Below are 13238 nucleotides of genomic sequence, written 5' to 3' on the forward strand. Positions count from 1 at the left end.
TTTTTACTTGTTAATATCTTCGATGAGTAATTTCAGAATTTGTAAATCTGGCATATTTAGAATGGACACAAAAATATAATTCTTGTTATAGTATTTGCTTATAGTTTGTTACTACAAACTGTCTGATCCAAGTCTCCTTCACATCCTCCTTCAAATTCCCTTTTTTTATATTCAAATAAAATATTCATATAAGAATGATTATCATCTCTAAAAAATGACTATTATCTCGTGGCTTATTGGTCACTGAAACAAGAAAGCTTAATATATAGATTTTTACAAGCCTAAATCGAGGAGTTTAATCTTCAAGAATTTTCAACTGATAGTGTTTTGATCCTGTTTCAGCCGAAATGTTCGTTTGGCGCTAAAAAATGGGACAATATATATGCTAAAATATACACTAGTACTTACTTCAACCATTCCTCTTGGACTTTCAGCAGTCTGATTTCCTCTTCCTTAATTTTTTTTTCTTCTGCTTGTTGTTTTTCCTCTTTTAAACGACGCCTTTCTTCTTCAATTCGACATATTTCTTCATTAATCGCTTTTTTCCTTTTCTCTTCTTCAGCTTCTCGTCGTTTTTCTTCCTGTTGCTGCTTTTTGCGCCTTTCTTGTTCCTGTCGCTCTTTCTCTTCTTGAAAATGTTGTTCCTAGTAAAAATAATCCAGTTCTTTTATTCAATTAATTTAAAAAACTTTTTCCAAAAAACATGTTTTCAGAGAAAAGTAAAGCACTCCATTAAGCCAAGAACAAGCAGAAATAAAGTCAAATAATCTTCCAAGCGTAAAACTACCATAAATCACTATCAATAAACAAATGAAACTCAAAACGAACAAAAATTATAATAAATAGCCGAGTCAAACTCAAAATGAGCTAAAATTAACATGAATAGGGCTGCTAGCCTTTATTCGTTCTCATGACCAGAACATAAATAGCGCTTTTGTACTTTAGTACTTTTGTGCTTGTTGTAGTAGTATTGATAGCATGCAAATATTGCCTTTTTTTCTTCTTTGTCTCCCTTATTATTTACTGAATTTTCCAAATCAATATATTCAGTTATTCCTGTGTTCTCCCTTTTGACATTCCGTATATGCATAACATGTTCTTATTTAGCTCAACACTCCCCCCAATATTCTCTGAAAGTCTCACCTGACCACCCTTCGTCTTCTTGGAAAGTAAAGCTCAAACATGCATACCTTTCTCAATAACACATACTAGGTGTAAACAATGAACGAATGGTCTAACTTACAGCCCTTCACCTGAGGACTGCAGGAAGGTTGACATCTCCAAATAAATAATTAATGGACCTTTCAACAAGGCTGAACGAAATAGATTTCTTAAAATTTTGATTGGACATATTTTGGAGAGAACGATGGAAGAGGGAGATGATTGCTCTCCATTCACTTTTGACTATTAAAATAGAGCACTAAAACTTCCAACTTCCAATCAAATGACCTCCGTCTGATCCAAAGTTTATGCGACAACCCGTTCCATAAGAACCTTATATGCCCCAGGCATAACTTACCCAAAGACCTTATTATATGAACTTTGTACTATTTTTGGACAAATGACTATCTCAAAATTTCGTCGGATGCATTTGGGGAAAATACAATGTAGGTGGAGGGAGGAGGTGGGTGCCCCCCATCACTTTGACTCTTAAAAAGGGAACTAGAACATCTTATTTCCCAACCAATGAGTCTAAACGACCACCTTTTCCATGAAAAAAACTTATATGCCCTCGGGGCATAACTTACAACCCTTACGCTGAGGGCTATAGGGGTGTGTGTGTGTGTCATTCTCAATGACATAATTTTCAGACCTTTCAACTGCGCTGAACAAAATGGCTATCTCAAAATTTTTATGAGATTTGAATTTTGAATTTTGATGAGATAAACGTGGGGGGGGGGGGTTGTTGCCCTCCAATCAATTTTGACTATTAAAAAAAAACTTTCAATTTCCAATCGAATGAGCCTTCTTTGAAGTTTCTACAACAACAAATGGCCATCTCAAAATTTTTATCAGATACATTTTAGGAAAATACGAGGTATGTGGGGGAGGGTTATCCTCCCTTGAATCTTACCTATCCTCACCTTGAATCTTAAAAAGGGTTGTCCACTTCGAAGTTTGTACGACCACCCTTTCTATGAAAACTTTATATGCTACCAGAGTATACAACCCTTACCCTAAGGGCTGTGGGGGAGGGGGTTGTCATCCTCAAAGAAATAATTTCCTGATCTTTCAACTACGCTAAACAAAATGACTATCTAAGAATTTTGATTGGGTGTGTTCGGGGAAATGGTGGGTGTGGGAGGGGGGTTAGTTGCCATCTAATCACTTTTGACTATTAAAAGAGACACTAGACATTTCGATTTCCAATTGAATAAGGCTTTTTAGAAGTTTCTACAACAATAAATGGCCATCTCAAAAGTTATCTCAGATGCATTTCAGGAAAACACGACGTGTGGGGGGGGGGGTATATGCCTTCTGATCATCTTGAATCTTAAAACGGGTACTAGAACTTCTGATCATCAATCCAATGAGCCTCTTCTAATGAGAAGCTTATACAACAACCCTTTCTATAAAAAATTTATATGCTCAAAGGACATAACTTACAACCTTTGCCCTGAGGGCTTTGAGGGCTTGTCATCCTCAAAGACACAGTTTCTGAGCCTTTCAAATACGCTGAACAAAATAAGTTTCTAAAAATTTTGATTCGATGTATTTGGGGAAATGGTGGGCCTTGGAAGGAGGTTTGTTGCCCTCTTATCACTTTCAACAATTAAAAGGGCCACTAGCCCCTTTGATTTCCAATCGAATGAGCCTTTCTAGAAAGTTTCTACAACAACAAATGGCCATCTCAAAATTTCTATTACTTGCATTTTGGGAAACTATGAGGTGGGGGTTTAGGGGGTATCCACCCTCCGATTGCTCTGAATCTTAAAGAGGGCACTACAACTTCTGGTTACCAATCTAATGAGCCATATCCGAAGCTTATTGCAATCGCTGTTTCTATATAAAACATTAAATGCCACCAGGGCATAACTTACAACCCTTGCCCTGAGGGCTGTGGGGTGGGGGTGTCATCCTCATAGACACAATTTTCGGCCTATTCAACTACGTTTAACCAAATAGATATCTCAAATGTGTTTGGGGAAATGTTGGGCGTGGGAGTTGCCCTCCAATCACTTTCGACTATCAAAAAGGGCACTATCCCTTTCAATGTCCAATCGAATGAGCCCTTTTTGAAGTTTTTACGATAACTCTTTCGATACGAAGTGCCATCGTCTAAAACCGACAAAAAAAAAACATTGTGCCCACATTACTCTTTACTTTACCATTTTGCTTTGCCTGCGATAAGACTAAACTTAGAGTAATACCCAAAACTCTCTTATTTAGGGAAAAGATTCAATTTATGGGATCCGTATCTATTTAATTTTTTTTTCTTAGTAATATTTATTTCTATTTAAAAAATCTTTATTTGCTATCAAATATTTATTTTGTGTTTAAAATAAAAACACAATTATTTTTAAGAGAAAAATAACAGCAAATTCAAAATAAAAAAAAATGACCAAAAAGTCAAATGGAACAAGGCAATATTTAAGGTCCTATCCCTGAGTCTCCCTCCAGGATTTTGCAAAATTCAGTTTTAGTTGGTATTTTCATTTTAAAAATAGAAAAACAATTGACCCGTCCTCCTATATTTTAAAATGTATCTTTTTTGTATCTTCATTAAAAAAAGAAGAAAAACCTGATTCCCTTACCTTTAAATAATCAGGAATTGCCGCGCCTGAATCTTGGGACTTTCTGCCTGGCAATCTTATTTCAGTCGTAGAACAAACTCAATTTTTCCATCTCAACACTTTTCACTCTCTTTAATGGTTTACCTTCGGATTTTAAGAGCAATTTGTCCCCCACAAATTGCTCTTTGTTCATTTGTTTTACAGTCACTTATTACAGAGGGAGTTGTGTCCCAAAATGACTAGAGAAAAACCAATTCCTCTCCTAAATTCTAAACACATACCTCCATGCATGGCATTAGTGCAAAATTTTTATTTAGCTGTTTACTCAAAGTAATTAGAAAGTATCCGGGATCACATGACCCATGCAACCATAGAAGCAAGGACCTTACATTGCAGTCTTGGTTTTCCAATAGACTGAACACTGTCAGAGATCATTTCATGGTTAAAGAAAACTTCAACTGCTTACAGGGGAGGGAGGAGGGGGTTAAGAGACCCCCAAAACAGGAAGAATTTGTTTTTGGCCAGTTTAAAACTGATAAATCAAATCCCTGGGCCAAGGGGACCCAAATTTACATAACCTTCTAGGTTATACCCCCCTGAATATGATCCAAAATTTGATTTTCCATTAGCTTGAGGCTTTTGCATTTAAGTATTAAAATCAGATGCCCCTTGCTCGAAAATAAGAAAAAGAAAGAAAAATCAATGTTTCAACAGAAATACTCCAACAGAAAGTATTTTTTGATTGGGCTTTGACTTTCAGAGGTACAGACTGGATTAAAAGTGCCAAAAATTTATTAGGAAATGGCGTTATAAAACCTCTTTTTTTACTTTTATCTTTTATCAGTACAAAAAGAGTAAAGCTATTTCTTGAACGGAACAAAAGAACTCCAATATACGAAAAAAATAACTTGAAAAATTTAATTTGCCTGAAAATACTGAAAAAAAAACTCCCGAATACCCTACATCCTTAAATCTCTGAGTCGAGAGTATTCCAATGCATCCAAAAAAAAAACTATTGCAAAAATGTCGCCTTGCCCACACACATGGCCCAAACCTTTTTTCGTTCAATTGGCTTGAAACTTTAAGGGATCATTCCTTAGGCCACTTACAATTTAAAATTTTTGTGCGTCTATGGGTATTAAAGGCCCAGGAATCGACAAAAATAATATATATTCTAACCAGCTTAGAAATTTACGCCTGTAACCCCCCCCCCCCAAAAAAACTGTTTGACACTGAAGCTTGTCTTACCAAATTCAGGCTAAAGAATTGATTTACCTTTCGCCTTGTACAATTATCCTACATTCAAATACCACGCAAATTATGATAATTCCTTAAGTTCTTAATAGCTGATTTCATTCCCCTTGGCCATAGTTTAGTGAATTTCAAAATCTGTTCTTTCCTAGATTTTTTTTTCAGAAAAAGGCAGCAGAACAGAAAAATTGGCTCAGAAGCGGCACAAGGGTCTGATTAGGCTCAAAATCAACGTTTGACTCTAATGAGGAGGGACATGAAGACTTGTTTTACAGGGGAGAATTTAAAGTAGGAAAAAAGTGAAATTATATGAAAATGGCATTTAAAGCCATTAAATTATAATCATTATAAAAGCAATTGCATTAAAATCATGTAGGTGTGGGCATCAAGCTATGGCTAATTGTATAAAAAACCGAGAAAGATAGTCCAAGTGGGTGGGAGGCAAATCTGGCATAAGCTCTTTCTAGAATTGTAAAAAAATAACACCAGTTCATTTGTTGATAGATAAGTCTGTATACCATAATTTCTGAACGACTTCCTTTGAAAAATTCTTAAGGGAGGGGACTCCTCTGTGTGTGCAAAGGGGTGGATCATAGGTTTATCTTTATTAATCTATTCTGGCCAACCAATTCCATCAATTATGAATTTAATAACATAAATGTCTACTATAATGCATGCAAGTTTCGTAATTGACATAGCTCAAAAATAATATTTTTTCTTAGAAGAAAAAGGATTCTGATAATTATCAAAATATTACAAGATTAGTAATGAGAATTTGACATTTAATATAATAATTAACCACATTCTAATAATCCATGGATTATTCTTTATGGTTGATTGTGTGTGGCTATGCTGTTTGACCTATGTGATCGTATGGATGAGTAGGGTTAAGGCCTCATTCAAGTGCTGGTCTATATTAATCACTAATTTAGGAAAACAGTCTTCCTTTTCTCCTTCTGTCTTCTTTTTTTTTTTTTTTTTTTTTTGTGTTTGTGCTGTTGCATTGGTGATTTCTCTTTTCATGATATTATTCCAGGTTGGATCCAGTGCTGGTGGAGAAAATTTTTTTTAGTTTTCTCCCTGACAGACCTTTACCCTGGTCCAGGTTTTTAACCTGATATTGTTAATTATTGGTGAGATGGCACTTATGCAAATTTCATGTTCTTTCATGTTTTTGTTTATGTATTTATTGACCTATTGACCTTGGTAAGTTTTTTGGACTTTGATTGTTGGATTTTGATTTGGATGTTGGTTTGTTTTGGATTTATTTTCAATAACTTTTTATGCAACAAAACACAAATATTAGCCTGGGAACTCGGAACGATTTTTTGAAAGTTAGTAAGTGTAAAAGTCGTTGTTTTCTTTGCCAAGATCATTTTGTCCCACGGACTTCTTTTAAGAGTACATTGTATAATAAAAAATTTGCATGCAAGTTACGTGGTAATGTTAATTGTAGAACAACCAATGTAATTTACCTATTAGAATGTAATAAATGCTGCCTACAATATGTGGGGGAAACAACTAATAATATATATAAAAGATTTTCTGGACATAAGACAACAGTTAATAATGAAAAAACTAATAACTATCTAGTTCAACATTGTAATAATGGTAAATTTTCCATATCAGATATAACTGTCACAATTTTAGAAAATTTAGAATTAGAAAATTTAAATAAAGAAGAGAAGAATAATAGACTAAGTAAACAGGAGGATTTCTGGATCCATACTCTTGGTACAGCTTATCCTTTTGGGCTAAATGATCGTGTAGCAAAATATGGTGACATGTCTCATGTTGTTGTTAAATGTATTGATAGTTTTATGGACCATCCTTCTTTTACTTGTCCTACTAAACGCAAAAAACGATCGAGAGGACATAGAAAAAATAATAGAAAAAATGAATTAGATGTATATATGCTTTCTATAGATCTATGCCAGCTACTTGAATCTAGGGGTATGATTTCTGTAATAAAATGTCTAAATAATTTATCCAAGAGGAATTTAATCAAACCCTTTCTGGATTGTTAAGAATTTCCCCCTTTAATTAGCTAATTTCCCCTTTAATTAGATGATATTTTGGTCTTAAATTGTAAGGATTTCATTGATATTTCTAAAAATATATATCCATCAGAGCTTATTCTTGAGCCTAGTCATGGCGCTGGTCATGAAGATCATTTCTTAGATTTAAATATTAATATTTGTGATAATAATAAATTAAGTTTTAAAATGTATGATAAAACGGATGATTTTGATTTTGAAGTGATTAGTTTCCCATTCCCTGAAAGTAATATACACTCAAATATCACATATTCAGCGTTTTTCTCACAGTTACTTCGTTATGCAAGGATTTGTAGTAATTATATTGATTTTAAAAATAGATGTAAAATCTTAAGCCAAAAATTGATATCAAGAGGTTTTTCTGCAAATAAATTAACATGGCAATTTAAAAAATTTAGTTTTCATTATAACGAACTTTTAAATAAATATCAAAAGAATTATCTAGAAATACTTAAAGAAATTTTCAACTAATTTCGGAGGTTCGAGAAATGTTGTCGCAGCGCCATTTATTTTGAATTGTGTTTCTAATTGAGCGGATTTTTTTTTTAAATTAGCCACAAGGTATAGATGAATTCTATAATTGATTAGTTCATTCAGGTTTTTTGCAATGTGTTAATATTTGTGATTTGGTAAATTTTATAATATTTAGTTTACCTATTGTTGCTAAAAAGAGGGATATATTAACAGGATAAGCTTGTTTTGGTTTTACTTGGTTGTTTTACATTTGCTGTTTTTTTCTTTCATAGGCATGTATTTTGGGGGTGATACCTGACACGGGGATGCCATGGATATTCTATGTTAGCCACAACACTGTACTGGGTAGAGAATTTAAAGTGGCGAAACCCTATATAGGCCAGTGTATTCTCCTGATGAGCCCTTGTGTTGGGTTGTTGCCTCTGAATTATTTGTCTATATTATTTTTTCTATTGTTTGGTAAATGACGACTTATACTTATTGACGACATGACTGCCTGTCCATGGATTATTCTTTATGGTTGATTGTGTATGGCTATGCTGTTGGACCTATGTGATTGTATGGATGAGTAGGGTTAAGGCCTCATTCAAGTGCTGGTCTATATTAATCACTAATTTAGGAAAACAGTCTTCCTTTTCTCCTTCTGTCTTTTTTTTTTTGTGCTGTTGCATTGGTGATGTCTCTTTTCATGGTATTATTCCAGGATATTGATTGTGTATGGCTATGCTGTTTGACCTATGTGATTGTATGGATGAGTAGGGTTAAGGCCTCATTCAAGTGCTGGTCTATATTAATCACTAATTTAGGAAAACAGTCTTCCTTTTCTCCTTCTGTCTTTTTTTTTTGTGCTGTTGCATTGGTGATGTCTCTTTTCATGATATTATTCGAGGTTGGATCCAGTGCTGGCGGAGAAATGTTTTTTTAGTTTTCTCCCCGACAGACCTTTACCCTGGCGCTGGTCATATTCTTGAGCCTAGTCATGGCGCTGGTCCAGGTTTTTAACCTGATATTGTTAATTATTGGTGAGATGGCACTTATGCAAATTTCATGTTCTTTCATGTTTTTGTTTATGTATTTATTGACCTATTGACCTTGGCATGTTTTTTGGACTTTGATTGTTGGATTTTGATTTGGATGTTGGTTTGTTTTTGATTTAATTTTAATAACTTTTTATGCAACAAAACACAAATATTAGCCTCGGAACTCGGAACGATTTTTTGAAAGTTAGTAAGTGTAAAAGTCGTTGTTTTCTTTGCCAAGATCATTTTGTCCCACGGACTTCTGTTAAGGGTACATTGTATAATAAAAATTTTGCATGCAAGTTACGTGGTAATGTTAATTGTAGAACAACCAATGTAATTTACCTATTAGAATGTAATAAATGCTTCCTACAATATGTGGGGGAAACAACTAATAATATATATAAAAGATTTTCTGGACATAAGACAACAGTTAATAATGAAAAAACTAATAACTATCTAGTTCAACATTGTAATAATGGTAAATGTTCCATATCAGATATAACTGTCACAATTTTAGAAAATTTAGAATTAGAAAATTTAAATAAAGAAGAGAAGAATAATAGACTAAGTAAACAGGAGGATTTCTGGATCCATACTCTTGGTACAGCTTATCCTTTTGGGCTAAATGATCGTGTAGCAAAATATGGTGACATGTCTCATGTTGTTGTTAAATGTATTGATAGTTTTATGGACCATCCTTCTTTTACTTGTCCTACTAAACGTAAAAAACGATCGAGAGGACATAGAAAAAATAATAGAAAAAATGAATTAGATGTATATATGCTTTCTATAGATCTATGCCAGCTACTTGAATCTAGGGGTATGATTTCTGTAATAAAATGTCTAAATAATTTATCCAAGAGGAATTTAATCAAACTTTTCTGGATTGTTAAGAATTTCCCCCTTTAATTAGCTAATTTCCCCTTTAATTAGATGATATTTTGGTCTTAAATTGTAAGGATTTCATTGATATTTCTAAAAATATATATCCATCAGAGCTTATTCTTGAGCCTAGTCATGGCGCTGGTCATGAAGATCATTTCTTAGATTTAAATATTAATATTTGTGATAATAATAAATTAAGTTTTAAAAAGTATGATAAAACGGATGATTTTGATTTTGAAGTGATTAGTTTCCCATTCCCTGAAAGTAATATACACTCAAATATCACATATTCAGCGTTTTTCTCACAGTTACTTCGTTATGCAAGGATTTGTAGTAATTATATTGATTTTAAAAATAGATGTAAAATCTTAAGCCAAAAAATGATATCAAGAGGTTTTTCTGCAAATAAATTAACATGGCAATTTAAAAAATTTAGTTTTCATTATAACGAACTTTTAAATAAATATCAAAAAAATTATCTAGAAATACTTAAAGAAATTTTCAACTAATTTCGGAGGTTCGAGAAATGTTGTCGCAGCGCCATTTATTTTGAATTGTGTTTCTAATTGAGCGGATTTTTTTTTTAAATTAGCCACAAGGTATAGATGAATTCTATAATTGATTAGTTCATTCAGGTTTTTTGCAATGTGTTAATATTTGTGATTTGGTAAATTTTATAATATTTAGTTTACCTATTGTTGCTAAAAAGAGGGATATATTAACAGGATAAGCTTGTTTTGGTTTTACTTGGTTGTTTTACATTTGCTGTTTTTTTTTTATTTCATAGGCATGTATTTTGGGGGTGATACCTGACACGGGGATGCCATGGATATTCTATGTTAGCCACAACACTGTACTGGGTAGAGAATTTAAAGTGGCGAAACCCTATATAGGCAAGTGTATTCTCCTGATGAGCCCTTGTGTTGGGTTGTTGCCTCTGAATTATTTGTCTATATTATTTTTTCTATTGTTTGGTAAATGACGACTTATACTTATTGACGACATGACTGCCTGTCCATGGATTATTCTTTATGGTTGATTGTGTATGGCTATGCTGTTTGACCTATGTGATTGCATGGATGAGTAGGGTTAAGGCCTCATTCAAGTGCTGGTCTATATTAATCACTAATTTAGGAAAACAGTCTTCCTTTTCTCCTTCTGTCTTTTTTTTTTTTTGTGTTGTTGCATTGGTGATGTCTCTTTTCATGATATTATTCCAGGATATTGATTGTGTATGGCTATGCTGTTTGACCTATGTGATTGTATGGATGAGTAGGGTTAAGGCCTCATTCAAGTGCTGGTCTATATTAATCACTAATTTAGGAAAACAGTCTTCCTTTTCTCCTTCTGTCTTTTTTTTTTTTTTTGTGATGTTGCATTGGTGATGTCTCTTTTCATGATATTATTCGAGGTTGGATCCAGTGCTGGTGGAGAAATGTTTTTTTAGTTTTCTCCCCGACAGACCTTTACCCTGGCGCTGGTCATATTCTTGAGCCTAGTCATGGCGCTGGTCCAGGTTTTTAACCTGATATTGTTAATTATTGGTGAGATGGCACTTATGCAAATTTCATGTTCTTTCATGTTTTTGTTTATATATTTATTGACCTATTGACCTTGGCATGTTTTTTGGACTTTGATTGTTGGATTTTGATTTGGATGTTGGTTTGTTTTGGATTTATTTTCAATAACTTTTTATGCAACAAAACACAAATATTAGCCTCGGAACTCGGAACGATTTTTTGAAAGTTAGTAAGTGTAAAAGTCGTTGTTTTCTTTGCCAAGATCATTTTGTCCCACGGACTTCTGTTAAGAGTACATTGTATAATAAAAATTTTGCATGCAAGTTACGTGGTAATGTTAATTGTAGAACAACCAATGTAATTTACCTATTAGAATGTAATAAATGCTTCCTACAATATGTGGGGGAAACAACTAATAATATATATAAAAGATTTTCTGGACATAAGACAACATTTAATAACGAAAAAACTAATAACTATCTAGTTCAACATTGTAATAATGGTAAATGTTCCATATCAGATATAACTGTCACAATTTTAGAAAATTTAGAATTAGAAAATTTAAATAAAGAAGAGAAGAATAATAGACAACGTAAACTGGAGGATTTCTGGATCCATACTCTTGGTACAGCTTATCCTTTTGGGCTAAATGATCGTGTAGCAAAATATGGTGACATGTCTCATGTTGTTGTTAAATGTATTGATGGTTTTATGGACCATCCTTCTTTTACTTGTCCTACTAAACGTAAAAAACGATCGAGAGGACATAGGAAAAATAATAGAAAAAATGAATTAGATGTACATATGCTTTCTATAGATCTATGCCAGCTACTTGAATCTAGGGGTATGACTTCTGTAATAAAATGTCTAAATAATTTATCCAAGAGGAATTTAATCAAACTTTTCTGGATTGTTAAGAATAATACAGCTCTTGATTATAATTTTAAAGTAATATTTGGTACAATTTGCATTCAAACTAAAACGAAATTTATTTCAAAAAAGAAAAAGTTCGATAAGATTAGTAATAATGATAACAGATTATATTTACCTATTAATTTTACTTGTAAGCAGATTGAAGATATTAATTTACCAGAAATTTTAAATCAGCGGCATGTGAAACAGGTCCTTCCTAGTAATTTGAATTATAATGATAGTCCAGTTTTAACTTATAAATTTTCAAAAACTATTGGGCAAATTATTTTTAATTATAATTTAATACTAAAAAGATTAGATAGTGATATAAATTGGAAACCGGTTTGTAATTGTAAGCAACTTGACCCATTTGTAAATCCTACTTACAAACATGTTATAACAGGGGACTTGTCAATAATAAAGCAAGATGATCTTCAAATTATAATGAATAAAGGGGCTAATTTCCGTCTTTCTCATCATCTGAAACCATCGAGTGTTCTTGATGGCTTGGAAAATGATTTCGATTTATTTATTGATAAGTGGTGTAAGAAAGAGAATAAAAATAAAGAGAGTTTTCAAAGTTGGAAGAATTTAATTATTAGTAGAATAAGAAATAAAATATATTCTAACTTAAAAAATAGTAACACTAAATCATTATTTCATAATGCGAAGATTAAACAAGCAATTGCTAATCTAAAGAATGAATTTGTAATTGTGCCAGTGGATAAAGCTAATAATAATTTTGCCATAATTTGTCAGAAGCTGTATTGTTATATCTTAAAAAGGGAGTTATGCACAACTAATGTTTACGAAAAGGTAAATATAGAGGATGAGAATTTAATTGAAAAGACTGAAGAAATACTTTTTAAAAATTTTAATATTAAAATAAATGACAATGATAAAAAGTTCCCTTTCCTATATTGGACTGTAAAATTTCATAAGAATCCCCCTAAACCACGGTTTATTGCTGGAGCAGCTAAATGTCCAACCCGCATTGCTGCTACTGACTTCACTTTAATTTTAAAGGAAATTGTAAATAAACTTAAAACCTATTGTTCTGGTATTAAAAAATTTTCGAATTTTAATCCATATTGGAGTGTTAATAATTCACTGCAGGTGATAGATTCTTTAACAATGGTTTCAGCTAAAAGAATTGAGTCTTTCGATTTTGCGACAATGTATACTAATTTATCCCTTAATGTAGTGTTTGATAATTTAAAAACTGTTATCAAGAAATCTTTCCTCTTATCTAGTAAAAGGTTCTTAAAAATAAACACTTATAATAAAAAAGCTATATGGACAAATTACTTTAATACTACAGTTAACTTGAGATGTTACAGCTTGGATATGATTTTTGAGCTATTAGAATTTGTTTCATACTAT

The 13238-nt window shown here is 32.6% G+C and overlaps 1 protein-coding gene across 1 annotated transcript in view; it reads right to left on the reverse strand.

Moving 5' to 3' along the window:
* Positions 1–13238, reverse strand: part of LOC136025011 (histone-lysine N-methyltransferase, H3 lysine-79 specific-like) — a 469133-nt gene that overhangs the window by 13337 nt on the left and 442558 nt on the right. Inside the window, exon 17 of the mRNA XM_065700640.1 lies at positions 409–644. Coding sequence (XP_065556712.1) covers positions 409–644 — 236 coding nt within the window. The remainder of the gene's footprint in view (positions 1–408; positions 645–13238) is intronic.

Source organism: Artemia franciscana, chromosome 1 (genome assembly GCF_032884065.1).
Source record: "Artemia franciscana chromosome 1, ASM3288406v1, whole genome shotgun sequence".
In the NCBI taxonomy this organism is placed as follows: Eukaryota; Metazoa; Arthropoda; class Branchiopoda; order Anostraca; family Artemiidae; genus Artemia; species Artemia franciscana.